Source organism: Cheilinus undulatus, linkage group 18 (genome assembly GCF_018320785.1).
Source record: "Cheilinus undulatus linkage group 18, ASM1832078v1, whole genome shotgun sequence".
Taxonomy (NCBI): Eukaryota; Metazoa; Chordata; class Actinopteri; order Labriformes; family Labridae; genus Cheilinus; species Cheilinus undulatus.
This window is the reverse complement of record NC_054882.1, coordinates 36,814,530-36,839,268: the sequence shown is the minus strand read 5'-3', so window position 1 is coordinate 36,839,268 and position 24,739 is coordinate 36,814,530. Positions and strand designations below refer to the sequence as shown.

Genomic DNA, 24,739 nt, shown 5'->3' with positions numbered 1-24,739 from the left:
AGTTACACTCAGGGAACACTAACAAGGTTAATGATTTACAATGGTTTTACTGGAATCTATATTCATTCATTTAACCAACTGAAAAGAGGATTTCCATACCTTGATGGAAATAAGTGCTCGGAGCAGGGGCCCATACAGGATAATCTGAGAATCAGGGGACATCTCCATCTCCACATGAAGTCTGTCAGGGGGGAGTTCTGAAGGGTCAGTGGGTGCCCTGCTGTGGGCAGCAGAAGCAGATGCAGACGTGTGGCGTGGCTGTGCTTTATGAGGTAAAGAAGTGTGTTCTGGGGGACGCAGGGCTGACAGCATGGATTCCTCCATCTCAGACACTTCAAACACAAATCACAAGCTCATAAGATACTGATAGATGAACCTCAAAGAAAACAACAATGAAATGACACTTTAGTAGTCAGCTTACGCGACTGTTTAAGCTGCTCATCAGCCTTCTGGGGATATATGGGATGCCAGGTGTAGTCAATGATAAGCAAGAAGTTGGGTACACTCCAGCAATCCACCCAGCCAGCTCTGGCAAAAGGGAAGAAAAGCATGTTCACTCAGTGCACAGTCATAATGCTGAGTTTATCATCATTTCAAATGGATTTTCCAGTTCATCGTCTGCTTTATGACCCATCCCATTCGAGGACATCCAGCAGAGGTGAAAGACGGCAAATGGGTCATGCCTGATTAAACTGCCGCACAGAGTGCACCAGACCAGACAGAATCCAATCCTAAACCCCCCGAGAGTGAGAGTTTCTCTTGCAGAGTTAGATCATACAGTCTGGCCTGATCTATTCATAATACATGATGTTGATGTTGAGTTATAATACAGAGTCCACAATGCATGTGTTACCCCACTGGCAAAGGTTCACTGATTTCACTTGTTTTTTGTACTTTTACCAACCTTAACCCTGAGAGCTCACAGCTATTTTTGTCACCATCATGTCTCGTCTGGACTTTTTGTCTTAAAAAGCATTAAAACATCAACCCTGTAGTGCACATTCAAGCTCTAAACATCTGTTTTCTTCAGAACAACCTAGGCTTTAAGAATATATCTACTACAGTGAAGTCACTTGAATTTTAAAAAAGTTAAAGGGGTCTAAATCCAAAAGAAAAGAGGTTTAGCCTTTTCACAGACTTGTTCTCCCATCTCTTGGGGACATGATGAAAAAATAAACATTTTGTGACCAACAGTTTTCAAAATATGTTTATATATACAAAGAAAAAGTCCATGTGCTTTTTTTTGCAGTTTGATTTATTTGTGCTATTCCTCAAAGAAATTGGTCCTCAAAGCAAATGGTCAACCGCCCCTCCCACAATGCATTGCGGTAAACAACATGGTGACGCCCTGGGCAAAAAGCCATAGTAAGTAATCGAAAATGGATTAAAAATCGATAAAATGATGCTTATTATTGGATCTAACGCTGTGGATTCAATCTTTAAAGACCCCGAAAAGTCACCGAAGTTCCGCGCCACCCTTTAGGGCTATGGAATCGAACGACAAGAATGCCAGCTTTTAGAGGAAAAAACAGAGTGTCTATGACTTATGGTTCAAAAGTTATCAAAGTTTTATAAACGTATGACTTCTTGTTATTTACGACAACACCGCCCTAAGAGACACCGGAAAGGCAGCCAAGTTCTGGGCTCACTAGAAAACATGATCAGAAAGGCACAATGGAGAGCTTTCAGATAAAAAAAACAATGAAGTGCCAAGACTTACTGTTCAAACGTTACCAAGTGATCTATAAAGGGATGTGCCGTGTGAGCTCTAAGGGTTAAGGGTGTTGTTTATGTTTTATAATGCTGATTGGTAATATTACCCGATATGGATGAAGACTTAATAAATCTACAACAGTTCCACTCATTATAAGGGAAAATACTGTGATCAGATCATAATTTAAAACAGCCCTATTGAACAGGTTGTTGCATTTATCTTTAAACCAGCAGGACCAACTATTGAAACAACCACACGATGAAAAAAGGTTAGTGACACTTACACTTACACACTTACTTGAACTCACCCGCTGCGACCTATTCAACATATTCAACATTTCTCTTTTTACCTAAGCATCAATTTGAGTTGGTGTAACAACAATGAATCATCCTGATTTTATTGAAACACACTTCTTTTGTTCACGGGTTTAACTTACTCTGCATTGGTGATGTTCCTCCAGCGGGACTTTGGTTTGGGAGGGTGAGCGCCTTGGTTCTCCCCTGGCATAAACCTCTCTTGAGGTAGCTTTATATTCTGGTAGTCTTTGGCTAGGGTGAGCAGGGGGTAGCGACTGGGATGGCACTCTGGCAGGGATAACCGCATGTCTGTATCTTCTGCCTAAATACAAAACAAAAATAGAGAAATGTATCTACATGTAATTCTATAGCATGTCCAAAATGGCATACTTCTGTTAGCTAGCAATGCAGGAGTGTCCATTGTTCCACACTCAATTCTTGGACGGTGTTGACTGCACCAGTAGAGTGAACACACTTAAGCACTCAAAATATGCAGTATTTAGTACAGAAATATGTGATTTGGGATACATAGTCTGTGCCACAGAGTTCATATAAACCAGTCATCGAAAAAAACAAAAAAACAAAAACAAAAACAAAAACAAAAAAAAAAAACAAGCTCTGAAATCAGCCATCAACTATGAAAATACACTACATGTGCAGGTGTACCGCCTAAGAGCATTTTCCAGAAGAAAGGGTTCCTCACAATTAAAAAAATGAAGGAGAAAAGGGTACTTTTAGTTTTTAAATGCATGGCTTACCTTTAAACTGAAGCGGGTGTGGCAAGTGGTTGGGACAAATTCATTGAAAGGCAAAGTGAAGTCAATATTGAGCGTCTCACCGCATGCTGCCAGGTACACTGTAGAAGATCAATAATGTAATTGATTAGTCTGCCCAAAGGAAGTCTGCCCAAAGGAAGTTACACATAGTATATTCATTGCAATATACAAAGATTTAGAAGAGCATTTTTAAATTTTGTGCAGTGTCCAGAAATTATGCAAAAGATGGACCCCCAGGAAACATTTTGACCCCTACTTTATATGGTTTTATGCATAACTTGTTTTTTGTTTTTTTAAATGTTTGATTTACTTTTTGTAATCACCTCCAGTTCTAATCATGACATCATTTGAAATACCTGATACGCTAAACTTTTGACTTCATGTTTGGGGATTTCTGATCAATGGGTATTGTTGCGATTTTGCAGGGGCGGCACTTAATATAGACCCGCAGCATATCCCCAACAAAGCACATTGGAGTGGTGCTTCAGAGATGGAATTACTCACATCTAACATGCAAAACCCAAGTTTATATCCGTAAACACCCACAGACATGTTTTTTTTTTTTCATTTCTTCACAGAGCTATACAAAAATCCCACTGTAAGTGTGTCGTCTGAGTGCCCTACGGATACATGTTGGCCCAAAAAGAGTAATGATGTCATCTAGTGGTTATTACAGTGTAGTTTCATGCCAATAGCATCAACAGAACACAAATTGGTTCAAGAATTCCAAAACAGAATGCAACAAATGTGCCTAGGTACACCTAAGGGTTAAATGAGTTGATTTGGTAAACTTGATATAATTAATGTACAGTATTGTTTTATTGATAAAAATAATTCACCAGTTCTGATTTGTCTTTAAAATCTGTTGAAGATGTTTGTCCTTTAACACAACTTACAGGGCACTTTTTAAAGCAGTTTCTATTAGACTTCTCACCATTTTCCTGCTGCTTGGTGGAACAGTCAATCCAGTTATGCTGGTTTGCAGCCCAGATCATCTCAAACTGATGAAAAAGAATTTTAAACTTCCAGGAATAGGGGACAAAGGAGTAGATGTCTGGGGCGCTGTCACTTGCCCAGTCCTGGATTAAATCTAAAAGGAAAAAGGCACAGTGGTGAAGTGCAAATTAGGTGGTGGTGAAGTGGTTAAGATTTTCTGTTAATTTTTACATTGCAGTTTTAAAATGCAAATGCATTACTGTTCGTCAGGACTCACCAGTAAAGAAGTTTTTTTGGGCATAGATGAAGTGGTAGGTGGCCTTGTAGACTTCGATCTCACACTGCCAGGACTGAGGCATGTTCCAGACCCGAGGGTAGCTAGCTATGACATGAAACTGAAACAGCAAAATGTGATTTTATGAATAAAAAGCACTATTTAAGTGCATGAACATTTGACTTTGCATTTGATCATTTCCCTTGCATCTTAGGCTGACGTAGAAGAGATCTCTATCACTTTGGACTAAAAATTCTGTGTGAAAGCCTTGCAAATAATTGTCTTCTACTTACAGCAAGCATCTCAGCCTCCAAAAGAGTCCTGTATAGCATGCTGCTGGTGGTGTCCACGTGAAGCAGTTGGCCTTTGATGGTGGGAGAGTAGCCTGAGGCAAAAAAAGGAAAAAAAAGCAGGGTCATTAATTCTTAAACCCAAAGGCAGGACCAAAATCCTGGAAATAATGTCATTTTCCAGGCACACTTCTAAAGTTATGGATTTTAACAACATTTCTAGGAACAGAGGAGAGCACTGAACTATAATGGGCAAAATATTATCAACTTAGTATGATAAATTATTTCACATACCTCACAAACAATCAGTGAAAAATTGTAGATGGTCATTTAGGTCTGTTGTTAAAAAACAATGGGGAACTCTAAAGAAGTCATTTCTTATTCTGTACTGTGTTCAGGTGCTAGTAATCTAAAGGAAAAGTGGACCATCCTCATACTGCCTTCATAAATTAATCTAATAATTCAGAATTATCATAATTTCTGCACCAATTGCATTTGAAAGTATTTCACAGCCAGGTGGTTCAGAGTAGGGAAGCTACTTAATGTGATTTCTAAAGTTAACAACTATGGGCAAATGACATTGATTTCAGGGCTGTACAGTGCAACATACAATTTAATCTATAGAAATTGGAATATCATGAAAAAGTTATTTTTCTCTGTGATTTAATTCAAGAAGAAAAATTTCCATATAAAATGATCATTACAAAGTGAAACATTTCCTGGCATTTTTTTGTTTTTAGATGATTACGGCTTACAGCTCACAAAAATCAAAAATCCATGACGATCGTCAAGGGAACTATGCTCATTTATGCTGAGTAACTCGCTGGTGCTTCTTTAGCAAAAATTCTGCAACTGTGCGACACGGCATGGAGCCAATCAGTCTATGGCACTGCTGCAGTACTATGAAGCCCAGGTTACTTTGATAGCAGCCTTCAGCTCATCTGTACTGTTGAGTTTGGTGCCACTTATCGTCCTTTTTTTCCCATTCCGCCCACTCCTAATTAGACAGCAAGTCTAAAGTCTCTTCAGTCTGACCTCAAACAGCAGTATGTCAAAGGCAGGTCACCTTTCTGTTGAAAACATTTTTAACTTCCTAATGAGGCTTCCAATCCACTTAAAATTTAAAGATGAAACAACAGGCAGCCATTAGTAAAACCATGGTTTGTGACTTAAAAACTGGTTACTGATCACCTTATACCGGTCCCGAAACACACCACCCATGAGCTCATGCATCTCATGTGTCTGTATGTGTCTTACAATTTATGTTAAATATTTTCTCGTTAACCTGATATCATTTGTTTATGTCAGGGGTGTCAAAAACTAAGGCTTGTCGTCCTTTTTGTAATTTGCCCACCGCAAATTCATGACATGCCATGAAAAATGACAACACTAGAACATAAAGCTTGTGCTTTTAAGTACTTCAGTTTTGACTAGGGATGCATGGCAGTGGATTTTTGCTAATATCCTACATGATGATATTTAAAAATTCTTTTTCAGCCAATACCCTGATACAAATATATAAATGTAGTTCCGACCTAATACGCTTCTATGTGCTCGGTCCCAAGGTCTGACTTCCAAATCATATTGCTCCACTAATCATCTTCAAGCACTAACACGACCACGTCTCCCCACTCTGCTGCTAGAGAGTCGTTTCCATGGTAAATAGGTTTGAGATTATAGCAGTCAGAGTTTGGCAGAGGATTGGTGATCAGTAATAGCTAATCCCATTCCCATACACATCAAAGCCCATTTATACACAACCAACAAAGCAGCGGGAGCAAATCGGGGTTATGTGTCTTACCCAAGGACACATCGACATGTGGGTGCAAGAGTTGGGGATTGAACAACCTTCCGATTGTGGGAACACCAACTCTACCTGCTGAGAAACAGTTGCCACAGTAATCCAGCCAGGGGCAGAGCTAGTGGCAGGCAGGGCCCAAGAAGGTTCCCCTGAAATTTGATTGACCACCCCAAAATCCTCAACAACGATCAATGATTAGCCATTAACTTGGTCAGCCAATGAAGGAAAGCGGTGATTTATGCTGTTTTATTAAGCATATTCACTTACTAAGCATATTGTTAAATAAGTCATTGGTTGGTTTTAAATTAGGGCTGTCAAAGTTAACATGTTAATATCGCATTAACTCAAATTACTTTTAACGCCGCTAAATTTTTTGTCACACGATTAACGCATGCGCGTTCTGTATGACCCTCGACCCATCCCGTAGTTTGCCAGACCAGGAAGTGGCGCTATTGTGATGCGGTACAAGCGAGCAGAAATGGATAAAGGACAGAGACTTTTGAATGACCGGGTCAGCTTTCAGATCATGTCAGATAAAACTGAAGTTATTTTCTCCTACTGTCGACATGAATGGAGTTACAGGAAGTTCGCAGAGTCTTATATAGTCGGCACCACTCGCTAGCCATGCACACCGCAAATGCAGAGAGCCGCCCCCCTCGCCATGCTGGATTTGTTTACAATGTAGACACTCAGACAACTCTGCAGGGATGGACTCACAATCTGGCATACCAAGCACTTCCCGGTGTGCCGACGCATTTTTGGGCCAGTATGATTTATTCATTTATTTAGGCTATTATATCTGTCATGAACCGGCACCAAAGCTGCGCTATTGACTGTTGACTGGTCCGATCACGTCTCCTAAAGGTCCGCTGTCATCCCCACGCAGCTCCTGCTTGAAAGTGAAAGCATTCGGAAAAAAACGAAACTTACTAAAACGATCGACTGGAACTGTGACTAAACGCCAAAATTAAATAACAGTCAATCAAGATGCTGCAAAACTGTCAAAGACTCTGCAGTCCCTATAGGAGATTGTCTGATGCATGGTGAATGTACAGCTGCATCATGAGGAGGAGGAGGAGACAGAGCAGCAGAGGCTGGTGTGTGACAGGAGAGCAGAGGTTAGTGAATGAGCTCTGTAGAGTATCATAATATAAGCTGAAAGCATTATTAGACTGTGGGTCTCCTTTGTTTAGGAAGAAAAAAAATGGTTTTAGATTAAATCTGTAGCTCTTCTATGATCTGAAGAATGAAGAGATGGTTAAGTCCTCTTAGTACACCTTAAAAGTTCTCCACTGAGACTTCTTTTACTTTGTGTGTTCATGAGTTTTGAAAAGAGGCTTTATATGGGTGTTTATTGACATCATTCTAGTAAATCTACTGGACTGATGACAGTCATTTCTTACTGTCAGCATTTATTTTACATTTGGACTACATTTTTTAGTTTGAAAGTAAAAATATGATAAATAATAGCAGACATTTTTTAAGTAATTATTTGCTTTTTCTCTTGAGCAGGGCAGATGTCTCTACCTTTCTCACATCAGAACAGTGAAACACCATTAGATGTGTCTGTGCCTTACTGCTGAGCTCTCAGCAGAGACTTGACTTCTTTATGTCCATGTGTGATGAGGAGATCTGTTGTTCTGTGTTCAGCTGCTGAGAACAGAGGATTTAACTTCTAGAAGTCTAAAGTTTGACTCTACATTGTGGTATTATTCCGTAATGTTACATTAAGGTCAGTATCTCCATCTGTTGTGGCTTGAGTTTACCATGTTATGCTCTCAGCATATTTTTGCAGCATTCAGTATCTTTGAGCTCAGACTAGAGAATTTTCTGGACTTTATCTGTTGTTGTTTTGGGTTGGTGACATGAACAAACATTTGCAAGCATTGCAAAGCATTTTTGTCCACATGTGTTGATAAGGGTATTTGAATCTTGAGAAATAGTACTGTAAGGTACATTTAGAATAGACAAAAAGTGAGATTAATTTGCGATTAATCACAAGTTAACTATGGAATTTGTGAGATTAATCGTGATTAAAAATTTTAATCTATTGACAGCCCTATTTTAAATATGTTATAAGTCTGTAACAAGTATTTTGTCCTGTGTTTCAAGACCATCAGTCTCTGTAGAACCAGTGCTTTGGGCAAAAAAGTTAATCTACAGCACTGGATATGATTTATTGAATAAATAAATCTTAAAGGCAATTTTAACCCAAAAGTAAGAGCTCACACTGACTTATCACGGGTGTAACTCAACCACTACTTAGTGCAAGGGACCCTAACTAAAGAAACAGTAGAGCTGGCATGTGTCATCCCAAGCTAAGAAACTACAATTTTTAACAATCAGTCTCTGAAACATGCTTACCATTCTCTCCCACAGTCATAGGGATGTTGACTTCCAGGTAAGAACCAGCCCCCACGTTCACATGGATAGCATTGGTTTCCTGGCAGCAGGAATAAACAGAGCAGAGGGGAGAAGAGAAGAAACAGAAAAGTCATGCATGCTGTCAAATAATTAATGGGAGCCTTCCTGCCTTACAGGTAAAAGTTCTCTAATATGCTTAAAAGAAATAATAAAATGGCAATACTCCCTGACTCAAGCCATTTACTGTTTTCATCCATCAAACATTTAAAATAATGATTAGTATGCACTCTACATATTATGATTTTTTGAAAATTCTTGCCATGCTCAGGGATGGAAATTTAAAGAGGCATAAAACATGAACCAATATCGATAGCTGGAACATGGTGAGGAATAAAGACAAAGAGAGGAGCAGGGAGAAGAAAAAAGATCAAAGGCTGGCAAGTAGAAAAAAACAAGTACAAAGCGCATGAGCAGAAAAGAGTCACCCTGTTTTTAGTGAAAAGAAGGTCTATAGTTGCATCAGCAATGATGTTCATTCGGAGCTCAAAGGCCTGGATCTGCCTGGGTTTTCCTGGCTGGGCAACCTCAGTCACTTTCATGGCCTGGTAGTCAGCTGGAAGGAAGAACTTCCACAGACAGTCCCTGGGGGAGTGACAGTTCATGTAAATGTCAGGTATGTCAACCTCTTAAATTTGAGAAATGTGGGGTTTTGACCCTTAGAAGTGCTTCAGTGCATGTGAAAGACAAACCAGTATTACTTTATGTTACTGTATAATTAATGTTTGATCAATTACTAAGCACATTAAGAGCAAACTTTTATGCAGTATAAATTGTACTGTAGCAAGATTAATAAGGCATTCAAAATGAATTTTCCTTTAATAAACAGAGAGAATATGTTATTTACATGATGGCCACTCACCTCTGACGATCTGCCCAAGGGCCGTAGTTGAAGTCAGTCCCTTTTCCACAGACAATGTCAAGACCCCAACATGGAGGCAAGTCCTGAAGCTTATCGTCCTCACTGCATGTCTCTGCTTCCTCCACACCCTCCTGCTCCACAGGCACCAGACCTTCAAAAACACACAAGAGTCCAAGAACTAAGCCCTGACAACAAGTATGTAACAAAAACACACAACCGTATAAAAAGCTTTGTATTTCTGATGTTAGTCATTAACCCCTAGGTATACCTAGGCACATTCTTTGCATTTTGTTTCGGAATTCTTGAAAACAGTTTATGTTCTATTGATACGATTGGCATGAAACTGCACAAAGATGTGTATATTTACTCATTTTAAAATTTTCAAGCCAAATCATTACATTGACTATAATATAAACTTGGGTTTTGCATGTTAGACATGAGGGCTGTCCCTTCAGACTTACTTGTGAAAATGAAGCAGTGATTCACTGTCAATGGGGCACTTGAAATAAATTTGATTAATTAATTAAATTGATTAAATTACTAATTATTTATTAAAATCCTGAAAATAACCAAAGAATTGCTTTGTCATGAAAAGAATAATATATATATATATATACACACATATATATATATATATACATATATATGTGTATATATATATATATATGTATATATATATACACATATATATATACATATACATATATACGTATATATATATATATACATATATATATACATATATATACATATACATATATATACATATACATATATATACATATATACACATATACATATATATACATATACATATATATACATATATACACATATATATACATACATATATATATATATATGTATGTATATGTATATATATATCTATATATCTATATATCTATAGATATATCTATATATATATCTATAGATATATAGATATATATATAGATATATATATATAGATATATAGATATATATATAGATATATATATATATAAGCATGTAAAGTAAGGGACTACATGTTTCAAAGGGGTCCATCTTTTGCATAATTTCCAACAGTTTCTGGACACTGCACAAAAAAATGAAAATGCATCAGACTTGATGTTCGTGGTAATGGATGACTTATGGCCATCTTTGATAATTTTTTTAAAAAGTCCACTTAGCCTTTTTTTTAAAAGGAAAATATCTCATTATGCTGAATTGAAAATTGAACAAACTGGCATTTAAAGGGTTATAAACACATAAAATTATTACAATGGCCAAAAATGTGCTATATCATGATCAGAGAAAAAACAAAAAAAGTTTTTAAAAATAATACAAATTATGAATTTTAGCATTAAAGAAGGTGCAGAAAATGTCCCCTAGGGATTTATGTGTGTAGTCATTTAAAGGAAGCCCTAGGGTTAAACTGTTTTACTCCAATTTTCCAAAGGCAATTATCTTTTCAAATGATTACTATTTCTGCTAGCGATAAAATGTAGCGCACTGGAAATTTTAACAGAAACTGGATGTATATATCAGGAGAAACAACCCTTTCTATTCAGTTTGAAGTTAATCTATCTAAATACTTTAATACAAATTAATTATGCATCTAACAAGGAATAGAGACACTGACAGGCAAGGCACACACTTTAAGAGTGAAAAAAATAAAATAAAAACTGTATGGAACATAACAGAGGAACAAGGAGGAAATAAAGTGTGTGTGTGGGCAAAAGAAAGTATTTGCAGTAGCTAACATGGAAGGCAGCACTGCTGCTACATGTTGAATGATTTTGATGGCCATTTACTACTACTGCATTTACTGATATTAATTGAAAAAGGACAGAAAATCAAACACATTATCAAAAGTGGTTATCATATAAAAATACATATGAATAGGCTACTTGTGTAAAGCTACATCTGAATGAACACTGCTCATAGTCCACATTTTAGAATAAATATTCATCAACCAAATTATAATTTTAGCTGGTGAGTGCAGGGAGATAGAAACTGGTGCTTAAAGTATTTGTCAGAAGACCTCCAAACCCCTTACCTAGTGGTGCCAGCTATAAAATGTTAAAAATTTCAGTATTTCATGCACTGACCAACAGGTTGTTGCCGAGGAAATCAATCTACCAATCTATCTATGCATACCTGTGTGTGTGCTGTGTAGGTGTGTGTGTACAAACCTGGTTCATCCTGGTAGTAGTAGATATCAACATCATTGGACTGCATAACCACAAAGCCTTCACCCATCAGTCTGGGAGGTCTAGAGGAAGCCACAACTTCATAGGTTAGAGGCAGTAAATTTAGTTTATGCAGAGTATATGTGGCCTATTCTGTATGATTTAAGGTAAGGTGACTGCAGCTGAGCAGGTTCTTTGGCATTAGGGTTAGTATAGGGTTAGGGTTAAGAGTTCCTGCCCAAAAAAAAAAAAAAAAAAACACTCTTTGCATTTCAACATTTGGCCACCCTCTTACACATTTTGGCTTCCTCTCAATGAAAACTTCAAAACAACTTTCAGAGAGGCCAAGGACTGTTGCCGGTTTAAACCACTATTGGCTTTATCTTAAGCCACAGATTCCAAGTTTTTGTCAAGAGTGACTCTTAAGATATTAGTTTACTGACTTGACAATTCAGTTAACGCAAGTGCTTTGTCCTCATCATGCTGCTAAGATAAAGCTGCCATTTGTCAAATTTTAGAAGACAAAAGGGATGCATTATTCAAGCTGTCTTCTATCTTTTATGGCATTACAGTGTCAATCAGCCAATCAAAAAAATCCTCTATTAAAGTATTTTATGGTGAACTGCCTTAAAGTGTTGGAGTGTTTGATCAATTACTCAACTTGTATGCAAAACTATTCCTATGAATAAACAACAATCATTTATTTCACACATTTATTTTTTTCAATTGTGGCTCAGTGGTAGAGTCGATTGCCTTTCAGTCTTCATATACCAGTATTTCTGAGCCCACTGCAATCATTTCTCCTTGTGGGAATTGGTTGAGGGTGGCTGAAATACAGTTTTACGCACATCACCAAGCCCCTAGAGGATCCTGCATCGAGAGGTTCTTGAGACTCCCGAGGCACCAGCACCTTCAAATACCTGTTTGCTACTCATCAGTGGATTTTTCTACAGCTGCTCTCTTAATAGGATAAGTCTGCCTTACAGTAACTTTCCTCAATGCACCTTTATCTGAACAAACTCATCTGCGCCCTGAATTACGCACTAATCTTTCACAGTACAATGATTTCTCTTCAGTTTTAGTCAAATATCCAGTGTTTTCATACCTTTTGCAAGATACTGCACTGTCACGCTTTTCATCTGCAGAAAGATCTTTCTTTTTCCCCATATTGCATGAAACCTGTGACTTGCTTAATAATGTTAAACAGCTTCCTTAAGTAGTTTCCCTTTAATTAGGCTCACCTGGCAAACTGTAAACTATATAGTTATGCGGCTAATTAGCAGAAACATCTCGAGAAGTGACTTTCCTTTCACTTTTGAGCTGAATACTCATATTGTTAATTTGACTGTAAATAATGCAGTAAAAATCTTTCCTGAATCCATTTAGAACTCACCCCTGGTGACACTGGAATTACAAATAAATTGGCCAATGCCCACAGAAGCATTTGCCTTCTTACAATAGTCAATGGTTTCAGAGATTGGTCAGTAAGTGACGTAGACTTACTCATCATTCTGCATGCCAAGGTAGCGTGGACTAGGAACCAGCATTACGCGCACATTCTCCAGCGAGCCCTTGACAATGTGCATGAACTGGTCCAGGTGGCTGGATGGAGGCTTGGTAGCATATGTCAGGAAAGCGTCCTCAAAGTTCAAACACAACGTCTGGGGCAGATGATGATTCCCAAAAGCCAAACGACCCTGTAGGAGTAGAAATTTTAAAAAAGACATGAGCATACTAGAAATGCCCATTTCAATTCAAAAAATGTATTTCTTCACAATTTAAAGAAAAGTTTTTTTAAACTAAATCATACTTACAGTGCTGATGTTAACTTTGATTACAGGAATGAGGGAGCGCCAAGAAGATGTGGGATCTGGACTCTCTGATTTGATGCTCACACTAAACAAGGATGAGAAAATACTAAGTCTTAAAAGAAAATACCGGTGAAACATTTTTTTGGAATGTAAGCAGAAAATGGCATGGTTGTTTGTCCGTCCAAGCATAACAGACAAAAAAAAAAATGAAGATATTTTTTCTTTTCATCAATTCATCCCTTTCCTCTGGTTGGAAATTGTTGATTCTATGCTTAAAATCAACAACAGCAAACACTGAAGATGCAGTACTTCTGTCAAGAAGTTCTGTCAATAAAATGGTATCTTTTAACTCTATAATACACTTCAAATAAAAAACTTCTAATTCAAAACATCACTGAAGATGCATCCCAGTACATCAAAGCAATACAACTTAAAACGTTCCTTCTGAAGCAACCAGTCCGGGAAAGACCATGAGACAACCAAAATAGTTTGGTGACTACCGGAGAGTCAGTAGACAGCACCTGGTTCAAGTTGGGTAAGCACCCCAGCTTGTATCCCCCATAAGGGAGAACCCAAAACAAGCTACAAGTGACCCCTCTGAAATATACCCCCAGGGGATCCCGAGAGGGGGAGAGAAAGAGATCCCTAAGTGGACGGACCCAAGGTTTACAACCCTTGCAAATGATCATAAAACTAGTGAAGCACGATGTATATGTGGCAAAGTATGTAAGAATCTGTGTGAGCTAAAAATCCATCAAGCCCAGATGAAATGTGTTGAGAAGGACCATGTCCTGATAAGATGCAGGAGGATCACAGCCAGGACTCACCCCACAGTGCCCAGCCCCTCCAAGCGCCAGCTGGACCAGACCCAGGCAGAGCTATCCAACGGCGGATCAAATAGCCCGCAGCTAATAACAGAAGTCAGTGGCATCAGTTCGAGGAAGGTGCCTGCAGGATTCTGCAGATGATAGCCAGCGGTGATGCAGAGCAATGGCTGCAGACAATGACCACCAGAGAGGCCATGCACTACAGGGACTCCAGGGACCCAAAAATGGGGACTTGGGCAAAAAGGAGCCTGGAGAAGGTCAGAGAATGGGGTAAAGCGCAAGATCTCCTGGTCAGGTGTTTGGTGGGTTGACTTCCATCACGTCAGGTTTCTTGTCTAGGGTGTATATGACACCTTGCCAAGCCCGTCTAATCTCTAAACATGGGGCAAAGCTGAGTCAACTTCCTGTACTCAGTGTGGTGGGAGAGGATCCCTGCAACACCTTCTCAGTAGCTGTCCAAAAGCCCTGGCTAATAGTCATTACCGCTGGTTCCATGACCAGGTGCTTTTGGTAGTTGAGGAAATGGTCAGCACAGTCATCAAGGACAGTAAATGCCGCCCAAGGAAGAGTTCCATCAGCTTCCTCAAACCTGGCAAGAACCCACCACCAGGACAGATGAAAACATCCTTACTCTCCACAGCCCATGACTGGCAGAAAAGAGCAGACCTCAGCAGCCAGCTGAAAATCCCGGAGCACATCACCCACACAGCACTCCATCCCGACCTGGTCATCTTATCAGATTCCACCAAGAATGTCATCATGTGGGAACACCGTGCCATGGAAGGAACACATGGCGGGGGCCCATGAGAGGAAAATGAGCAAATACCATGAGGTTGTAGACGAGTGAAAAAATCACAGGTGGCTGGCATGCTGCCTTGCCATTGAAGTGAGCTGCTGAGGCTTCCTGGGACATTCCCTCTGCAAAGCCCTGACAGTGCTGGGTGTGACCAGAGCTACAAAGAAGGGAGCCATACGCACTATGAACAGAAGCCGCAAAAAAAGCCATAAGGTGGCTTTCAGTAAACAGTGAAGACCGGGACGCATGCTGGTACTTCATCATCCCAGCTGGGTCACCTGGGCGATGGGGTATGATGTAGTAAGACCCAAAACCCCAAATGACCCCAGGAACATCAGTGTACATGCATCCCAGCACATCATAGCGATGTATCTTAAAACCTCAAATAAAATCTGAACATCCACAGCAGTTTTTTACAATACAGCTAAAATAGAAAAAATGTTAGATGTTGCCAGATTAGTAGCCTACTTTTCAAGGGTTTTGTTTCTATCTTCTCGCCCCTTCTCTTCATCTTTTTTGGGAGTTATGAGTGTTGGTTCAAGTCCAAAAGTTTCCTGAAGTCGGGCATAGAGGTCCGTCCGGTTGTAGACATGAAATTCAAAGCCGTTTACCGTCACGTACAGCCTGGTCTCTGCCTTGGGATCTGACAGGAAGAAAAAGACAGGCAACTAAGAGCTCAAATCAATATTTCTATCATTTTTAAAAGCTGTTGCTGCATCTGGACAGTCAAAAACATGATAGAGGGTTTAACAATTTATAACACAATTAAAACTTATGGGAAAAGATGAGCAATGCCCCTGAAGAAATTTTTATTTTTCTAAGAGGTAGAGTGATATTGTACGTGATCGAAAAAAGTGTCTGAAATCATTTTGAAATTCAACAAAGCTCCTAAAATCAATCTCATCCACACACATTTTGAATCCACTCACCATGCTGTTTTTGTTTTGGGTTATACATTTTCCACCAACGAAATATGAGGAAGCCATCTTGTATCCTGAGAAACAAAAAATAAATAAATCAGCAATAAAGTTTTGACATTATAATAAAAACAACTGGTAAAATAGTAAAGATAATAACGATAATGATTCATAATAATAAAATATTATTATTAATAATAATAATTTTTATTATTATTTTGTATCATTATTATTATTATCAACAATAATAATAAAGGTAATGATTAATAATAATAATAATAATAATAACAACAATAATAACAATTATAATAAAGGAACAGAAGAGTAGGGCTGAACGATATGCAAAAATGATCTAATTGTGATTTTTTTTTTTAATATGTGATTATTCTTGGGTTAATCTTATTCATTTTTCAACAAGCAATAAATAATTCCATAAATAAGACCATGTGTATTGAAAACAATGAAATTATTTCAGTAGCAATTAATCCATCGTAGCATGAATCTGAATATTGGGGTGCAACAAGCTTTAAGCTATAAAGGAGGTGGCTAGGGTGGGGAAGATGAGGCTGGCTACCAGCTGATGGCAGCTGGGGTATGACTCTAGTGAAGTAAGGCTTCATCAGTTTAAGATAGAATGAGCAAACTATTTTTGCTCATATTGCAAATGTGATGTCATTTGCTTTGTTTAAGGGCATTATTATTTTTATGTCACTCATTTTGATGAAGAAAAACATACATAAAACACAAAAAGGAGGATTTTTGTAAACCATTAAAAAAATGAGACTTGAATATTTGCATAGTGTGCATTAAATCTCTCCTGCTGCAAAAAAAATGATATCTCGACACATTTCAAGTTAAAGAAATATTGCAACTTCTGCAATTTGAAAATTGCAGCAGGCCATATTGCAATTTAATCTAATTTGTGATTAATTGCCCAGCCCTACAGAGGAGAAGCCACCATTGCAGCCCAGATCACATTACCTGATGGACATGTCTTGATTGATGTAGTAGACATCTCTGAACATGACTTTCCCTGACAGCACAGAGAAGGAAAAGGAGCCTGAAGAGAGACAAGACATATTTTATGTTAAGTACAAAATAGCGTAAGAACAATAGTCCTAAGTATAAAGTAAAAAAGGTCTTTCCAGTAAATTCAACAACCTTGGTTCTCTCTTATCAAGAAAAATATAAGGACATAATTGTACAATTAGGTCAGAATTCGTCAACAAAGAAGGAGACCCTCAACAGATTGGTCAAGATTTTCCTGCACAAATTCTTCTCTGTGTATATCCCGGGTTTCTCTATTAAAATTCTGGCATGCTGAAAAAGACAAAAAATTGAGTGGTTTAACTAAAAATCTCAAGTAACACTCATATTTGAAGAATCTACCTTTTCCTCCTTACTGGCCTCAGAAAGGATGTGCAAATCAGCTCACTCTGAAACATATGCTTCCACTGTGAATCCATTCACAGATATTTACTTGACTCTGCTCTAGCAACAAAAAAGGCATACCTTCAAAAATGTTATAACTGGCTCAACAGGTTGCAAACTGTGTCTATACAGTTTAATGAAAACCATTCTATTTGGTAAAAAGCTGTTGGCTGGCAAAGAGACAGCTAATACGGCATGCCGTCAATATAAAACCTCTATACTGCCTTGGACATCATTAATTCACTTCCTATTTAATCATACAGAGCTGAAAGGTTTTTTAAACAAACTGTTGTGACTTTATAACTAAAATGATAATAGTTAATTCCTGATTACAAAGTAAACATCTCTGCAACATGCTTGGGCTTCTATTCACTGTACCTGGAATTCAATGTTGGTGTTTGCTCTATCACAGAGGAGATGCACATGACAAGATCTACTCTTTAGTTAACAAAAAATGTTGGGAAGAAGGCAAACACCAAAGTAAAGTCATTCACGATGCCTTAAAAATTGTGTCATTTACATAAAGAAATTCAAGCTGTTGCAGGTTGCGGTTTGCTGTTGAGTCTCTACGGTGATAATCACAGACAGAAGCGGACTCATCATGAAATATTCAGCAAACTGAGTGAATGCCTTGAACTGACAGCATTGGCAGTGTGCTTCCACGCTATTCATCACTGTGTAACAGAGCTTCTTATGCACATACCAATATGAATGTAGCCATCCTTGTAGAGTCTGTTGATGATGAGGGTGAGGATGAGGCCAATGTTGCGGGAGTTGTAATAAGTTAAGTAGATTATCCATCCACATGACAGAATTGTGGCTAGGAAAGGTAAAGGCAAACCATAGTTAGGGTTGGTACATAAGAGAAAACAAGTACATCAACATTTGAAGGTTTTCATTGTGACTCCAAACATTTCTATAAACATATTTAATCAGCTGAGGATCTGTGCTTACTACAGTGAACATCATCAAGATGTAGTCATTAAAAACACAGCACTTTTCAGCTGAAATATGGCGCATACTGTTTACTGCCTACTGATTTTTGTCACCAGTTCATGCAAATTGATATAATAAAAGGCAGATAAAATAAGCCACGGGAAAAACTTACCATGGAAACCGCAAAGTTACTGTTATGCTAATTGACAGGTATGCTCTTTTCATTCCACAGGTAACTTAATTTTCACAGAAAATATCAATGGAGCATGATATTTTTAGCTAATTTGGGCACAGACCACTTACCAACAAGGAGCCAGATAAAGTTTGAGTTGTGCTTGGTGAGAAAATCATCTATATCCACAAAGCTGGGGAATGTGCTTTCATTGGTTTTGGTGACATGCCCATCCATGGCTACAGGCTCTCAGGATGATTTCTATAACTGAAACAGAAAAAATATATTAATTTACTTTGAACTAAAATCTTCTGAATGCCTTTCAGTTACATCTGCTACCATAAAAAATGGCAGATAACTGAAAGGCACACAAATAAAAACAAAAATACATCAACTACAGAGATTTACACAAAGTTAGGTGTTTATAGGGCTGAATGATTCACGATTGTGATTTTTTCCCAAATATTGGGATTGCGATTTAATATGCGATTATTCTTGGGTTAATCTTATGTATTTTTCAACAAATTCAAGCAATAAATAATTATAAAAATAAGACCATGTGTATTGAAAACATTTCCAAAATTACTCCTGAAGCAATTAATCCATAGTAGCAGGAATCTGAACATGGGGGTGCAACAAGCTATAAAGGAGGCAGCCGGGGTGGGGGAGGTGAGACTGGCTACCAGCTGGGGTATGACTTTCGTTAAGTAACGCTAGGCTTCATCAGTTTTAGATTGAATAAGCTAACTATTTTTGCTTGTATCGCAAATGTGGTGTCATTTCCTTTGTTTAAGGGCATTCTCATTTTTATGTCACTCATTTTGATGAAGTAAAACATATATAAAACCAAAAAAAAGGATTTTTGTAAAACATTATAAAAAAATTGACACTTGAATGTTTGCATAATGTGCAGAAAATCTCTGCTGTTGCAAAAAGTTGATTTATTTAACTGGTATTTAGACACATTTCAAGTTAGATTAATATTGCAACTTCTGTGATTTGAAAATTGCAGCAGGCCATATTGTGATTTAATCTAACTTGTTTATGTATTGTTGTAGATCAAAATCAGTTTCTTTGCTTCATAAATTATCAAAAAAATTATCATTAGGGGTTAAACAACCATATTTGTGTCAATATAAATACAAAATACAATAGTTTAATAATTAATTGATAAATCATAAAAATAAATTTTACTTAAAAAAAACGTTGCCACCATTCTGTCAGCCTCTATTTTACAAAAGACATACAAGCAGGATTACCAGGAAAATATAATCATTTTCTTCAGTCTCCTGATAAATGATCAAGATCATCATTTCTTCAACAAAAAGTGCAATAATGGTTTCAGAAGTTCCTGTTGCATCTAAAAATAGGATGCCCTGATGGTAAAAATCAAGGCTTTTAGCATCAACATTTGAACAACAAATGAGCCAATCAATGTGTTTTTTCATTACTTCATAGTTATTCTTTATTCTATATTATCATGAGATTTGATGTATTGTTGCTAGTCTCTCATTTTGAATTGTTTAAGACATCAAATCATATGTGTAGTTCTCTGAATGAAGCTGGAGACCTCTAAAGAAACATTCCCCATGGTCATAATCAGCTGTGTGTGTAGCTACTTTGCATGTCAAGAGGATATAGGCTGTTTGGTGATGTGAACTTTGTTTCTACTGAAGGGATTATTCTATTTTGTCTGTGTGTGACAGAGGCCTGGTATGCTGTACACTCAGTCCATACTTATGAGGTCAAAAGCTTGTATTCTGTACTCAAAAAAGACAAACAAAAACTCAAATCCTTGTCTAATCCATGAGAAAATACTGTTTGTAAAAAAAAGCTAAGATAAAAGCAAACCCAGAGCTGTCTTTCACAGCAAACAATCTACTGTTGCAAGAAAAAGTATGTGAACCCTTTGGGATTTCTTGGATTTCTGCATAACTTGGTCATAAAATATGTTCTGATCTTCATCTAAGTCACAACTATAGACAAACACAGTCTGCTTGAACTAATAGTGCACAAAAAATGATATGTTTTTATGTTTTTACTGAACAAACCATGTAAACATTCACAGTGCAGGTTGGAAAAAGAATGTGAACCTTTGGATTTAATAACTGGCTGACCCTCCTTTGGCAGCAATAACCTCAACCAAACGTTTCCTGAACAAAAATGTTTCTAAAACAAAATGAATCACTTAAAAGTTACCTTTCTTTATGTATACTAGTGTATACCTTTCACATATAACCTACTAGTAGCATAATTTATCTGCACAGACTGCAGTTATTTCTCTGAGGGGCTAAAAGTTTTTGAAAAAATACCACGAGTTATGAATTGTAGCACAGATTATGCTGCTATTCCAGATCGATGAGTCTGTCAGTGACTCATCACAGTTACCTCTTACATGGCAATTTAAGGTTTTCAAGAAGTTGCTTGAACTTCTTCACTTCCCCTAGCACATATTGTACACTTACTACTAGAACCAGAGCACCTGATTCATCAGGGATCAAGAAAACAGCCTTTAGAAGCACATTGTAACACTATCTGAAGAATTTTAAGGGGAAAACATCTGCAGCTGGATTAATTGAATCCTGCCTCTCTTATAAAAATTGGAATGAATATCTGGAAGTTAATTTAAATCTGATTTTGCCTCACAGCTGAGCTAATTTTGACAGCTATTTTTAATTTTAGTCTCAGTCTTAGTCTTTAGATTAAACACCTTTTAGTTTTAAAAATAATAATAATAACTTTATTTGTATAGCACTTTTAAAAACATGGGTTTACAAAGTGCTTTGACATGTGCAGAAGCAAGCAGAAAAACAAAGCAACAAACCCAAACAGGAGACAAAAAGACCAAACGTGACATACAGACATCAGCAGAATCCAAACACTTAAAGAAACTAACCAAAACTATGGATGAGATAATAATTCATCAATATACATCAAAACCTAGACGTCATGTGATGCCATGCAAACTAAGACATCACAGACATCAATCAGAGCGCAGACATGAAACCATACTACACAACTAAGACATCATGAACATCATCAGGATGCAGGCAAGACACAGACATCAAGTACCATAAAATGATGGGAGCCCAGGCAATGCAGGAACCCAGCTACACAGGCTGAGACCGAGAGGACCAAAATTAAAGACGTGAGAAATTAAAAGAGAAACGAGGAGTAAAAACAAAACCGGAGATAAATGAGAAAAGGCAGTAAAATGTAAATACAGAGAGTAAAGCAAGGTAAAACAAGCTCTAAAACTGTAAAAGCAGTAAAATTGATAAATATTATAACAGAGGTAACCAAAAGGGAAGCAATAAAGACATAAAAGCAATAAAGTGAGGAAGACAGTATCAATTAAAAACAGCCAGGGGGCAAGGAAATAAAATGAGGTTGATAGGAAGTAAAGGTGAGATGAAGAGGAAATTAAACTAAAATAGGTAAGAATCTGTGAGAAGATAAAAACCAAATAAGAAGAGGACGACATCACATAAAAGCAAGTCTATAAAAATGAGTTTTAAGAAGTGATTTCAAAGACGTCAATGATTCCGCATGCCTTATTTCCTTGGGCAGGTCGTTCCAAAGTCGAGGCGCTCTGATGAAGAAGGCCCTGTTATCCTTAGATTTGAGTTTCGACTTTGGAACGATCAGGAGGTTCCCACCTGAGAATCTGAGGCTGCGTGCTGGGACATAGGGGATTAAAAGTTCTATAATATATTCTGGAGCCAGACCCTTCAATCCTTTAAAAGTAACAAGTAAAATCTTAAAATCAATTCTAAAACTAATGGGTAGCCAGAGTAAAGATGCTTAAATCGGAGTGACATGATGTCGTCTGTTTTAGTCACATTTTAGTCATTTCTACCCTTCTGAGTTTTGACGAATATTCAAAAATGTTTCAGTCTAGTTTTTTAGTCCATAAAAACTTCTTACATCTTAGCATTTACATAAAGTCTAAGCATGTATTGTCTTGCCTAAATCTGGTACCAAATCATGGTAGTGTGCTCTATGTAATCCGCCAAACCTGGGGTCCCTGCTTTCTACAGCTGAGAGGCAGAATAGCTACAGATGCATTGTGTTTTGAAAGATTAACCCACAGTGAAGAAATATCACGGATTTTGAACGTTAGACAAAAAACTATAAACTTTAGTCCAGTTTCAGTCAAAACGAAACTTACTTTAGACAGTCATCAAAATTATATTTTTGGCTTGTCTTAGCCTCATCTTTCTCACTGAAAAAACATTTTTTGTCAACTTTACAAGCCGGCAAAGGGGATTCAAAAAGCAGAAATTAAAACATAATACATCTACAGGTTAAAAACACATGTTTTTACGAGCTTCACGTTCAACAAAACGACAAAGGGAAGTATTTGTTGTGAAATATTTGGTCTTGTTTACATGCTAACCTGAGGGTGCCAAAATCGACACGGTTTTCTGTATTGATGTATCGCTGTTTAGCATTACAGTTAACATGGACAAGGGTATAAAGATAGCAAATTTAACTCCCTTGGCTTCAAACTAAATCTGAAACTCAAACGCACATTACTTTATGGTCATACGACGATAGCTAATCCCATGTCTATTTATTTCTGCGCTGTCTTCCGCACTAAAAGACAAGCTGATGTCGAAAGTAGTCCATCTGAGCGTTTTGAGATGCTGATTATGAGGCCAGATTGCCCAGATGGCTACGAACGTTGAAGATCATAGATAATGCAGTTATTAATCTAACCGTTAAATAGTGTAACGTTAGCACTGCTGTTAGCTAGCAAGGTAATGACAGCAGGCCGCACCCTTTAATTTCTCTTATGTCAAACCATAAAAACAGTTCCTTTTGTGAACAAAAAGTACCTTGATGTCCACGATGATGCTTGTGGTTTCATCTTTGATCAGGTTTTCCAGGAGTCGAGGTTGTTTTGCCGTGTCAGACATTGGTACAGCTTAGCATCCTGGAACACGGCCAACTAACATCTTTTCCTGCTCTGTTTAGAACGGTCACAAAACTGACCAATAGGAAAAAGGGTAAGTTGAAGACTGGCCAATTGCAGTAGAGCTTTATGGATATACATAGTTGACAGCCAATCTGACCAATCACCATGAATGTTTTCAATGCAGCATGGGGCGTGTTTAGAGCACACGGAAGACTCGGAAGGATTTATTTTTTTATTTCAATTCAACGGTAGAGTACTACATTCACATGAGAAAATAGCAGTTTGTGTTTTTCCGAGGGATTGTTGTTATTTGTGTTATCTCGGAACTGCGAGAACATTTTTCGTATTTTTCTGTTTTTTTTTATTATTATTATATTATTATTATTTTTTCCAATGTTTTGCTGCCTTAACAGTCTCTGCTCTCTGAGTTAGGAGGTTAATATCAATATCTATACCTATCAATATGAGACAGCAATGCCACTTATTCAGAAAAAAGGAAAGATATTGTCTCTAATCAATGGAATGAAATAAACCTCTGTAGGTTCTATATCATTATAAATTATGTTGATCTTGTATTTTTCCTAGATTTTTTATCAACAAAATAAGTCTTTTTTTCTTTAAACAAAGGTTGTATTCTGTTGTAAACATTATAATAGCACAATTGCTGACAAACATATGTTTCTATGAATACTTGTGAGTTACTGCAATCATTACTGTGACGAAATACTCTTAAGAACAACACATAATACTGTTTCTAAGGTATTATCAGACTTAGCTGTTGGAATGTGAATATCTACTGATCAATGAACATAAACTCAAGTTCAGGGTAGTTGGATAAGCCATTAGCATTGGATTTTAAACAATGAGCTGAGTCAAAATGACTAGAATAACTCATGAGTGTTTTCTCTTTCACTAAAACCAGATACTGAAGCTCATTCACATTCATCCATCACAAAAACAAACTAAATCCAATTATTAGAACCACGATGTTTTATATATTGTGGATCATGGTATTACAATACAATACAATACAAGAAGTTTATTTATCCCCGAAGGGAAATTCAATCGTCTGGGAGTCTCATCTGTTTACTTTAGAATTATACAGTCTAATTGCTGATGGTATGAAAGATTTTCTAAATCTTTCTGTCCTGCAGCACAGGGATAGGAGCCGTCCATCGTTGTTTCTTTGCTCATTGAGGGAGATGAAGTGGGTGATCTATGTTTCTCAGAATGGCCTCCACCTTGCTCAGTGCACGTCTCTCCACCTCATCCTCCAATGAGTTCAATTTGATAATTAGTTAACATTTTGACATGTAGGCAGCTTTCTGCAAACTGAATGTACAAAATGTAAATCTGCCCACAGGTCACTGAAATGTTGTGCTCTGGACCA

The 24,739-nt window shown here is 37.5% G+C and overlaps 1 protein-coding gene across 10 annotated transcripts in view; it reads right to left on the bottom strand.

The window, feature by feature from the left end:
• kiaa1109 (KIAA1109 ortholog) overlaps positions 1–23,406 on the bottom strand; it is a 95,714-nt gene extending 72,308 nt beyond the window's left edge. For all 10 annotated transcript variants that reach the window (XM_041812476.1, XM_041812481.1, XM_041812483.1 and 7 more), the window contains exons 1-19: positions 23,270–23,406; positions 18,560–18,695; positions 18,024–18,140; positions 16,871–16,949; positions 15,902–15,966; positions 15,441–15,615; positions 13,353–13,434; positions 13,042–13,235; positions 11,542–11,621; positions 9,371–9,521; positions 8,937–9,093; positions 8,452–8,530; positions 4,290–4,381; positions 4,000–4,117; positions 3,721–3,876; positions 2,769–2,866; positions 2,151–2,332; positions 422–528; positions 100–332 (exon numbers count right to left, since the gene is read on the bottom strand). In XM_041812476.1, coding sequence (XP_041668410.1) covers positions 100–332; positions 422–528; positions 2,151–2,332; positions 2,769–2,866; positions 3,721–3,876; positions 4,000–4,117; positions 4,290–4,381; positions 8,452–8,530; positions 8,937–9,093; positions 9,371–9,521; positions 11,542–11,621; positions 13,042–13,235; positions 13,353–13,434; positions 15,441–15,615; positions 15,902–15,966; positions 16,871–16,949; positions 18,024–18,140; positions 18,560–18,665 — 2,271 coding nt within the window. In that variant the 5' untranslated portion in view covers positions 18,666–18,695; positions 23,270–23,406. The remainder of the gene's footprint in view (positions 1–99; positions 333–421; positions 529–2,150; positions 2,333–2,768; positions 2,867–3,720; positions 3,877–3,999; positions 4,118–4,289; positions 4,382–8,451; positions 8,531–8,936; positions 9,094–9,370; positions 9,522–11,541; positions 11,622–13,041; positions 13,236–13,352; positions 13,435–15,440; positions 15,616–15,901; positions 15,967–16,870; positions 16,950–18,023; positions 18,141–18,559; positions 18,696–23,269) is intronic.
• Between the last annotated feature and the right edge of the window lie 1,333 nt (positions 23,407–24,739).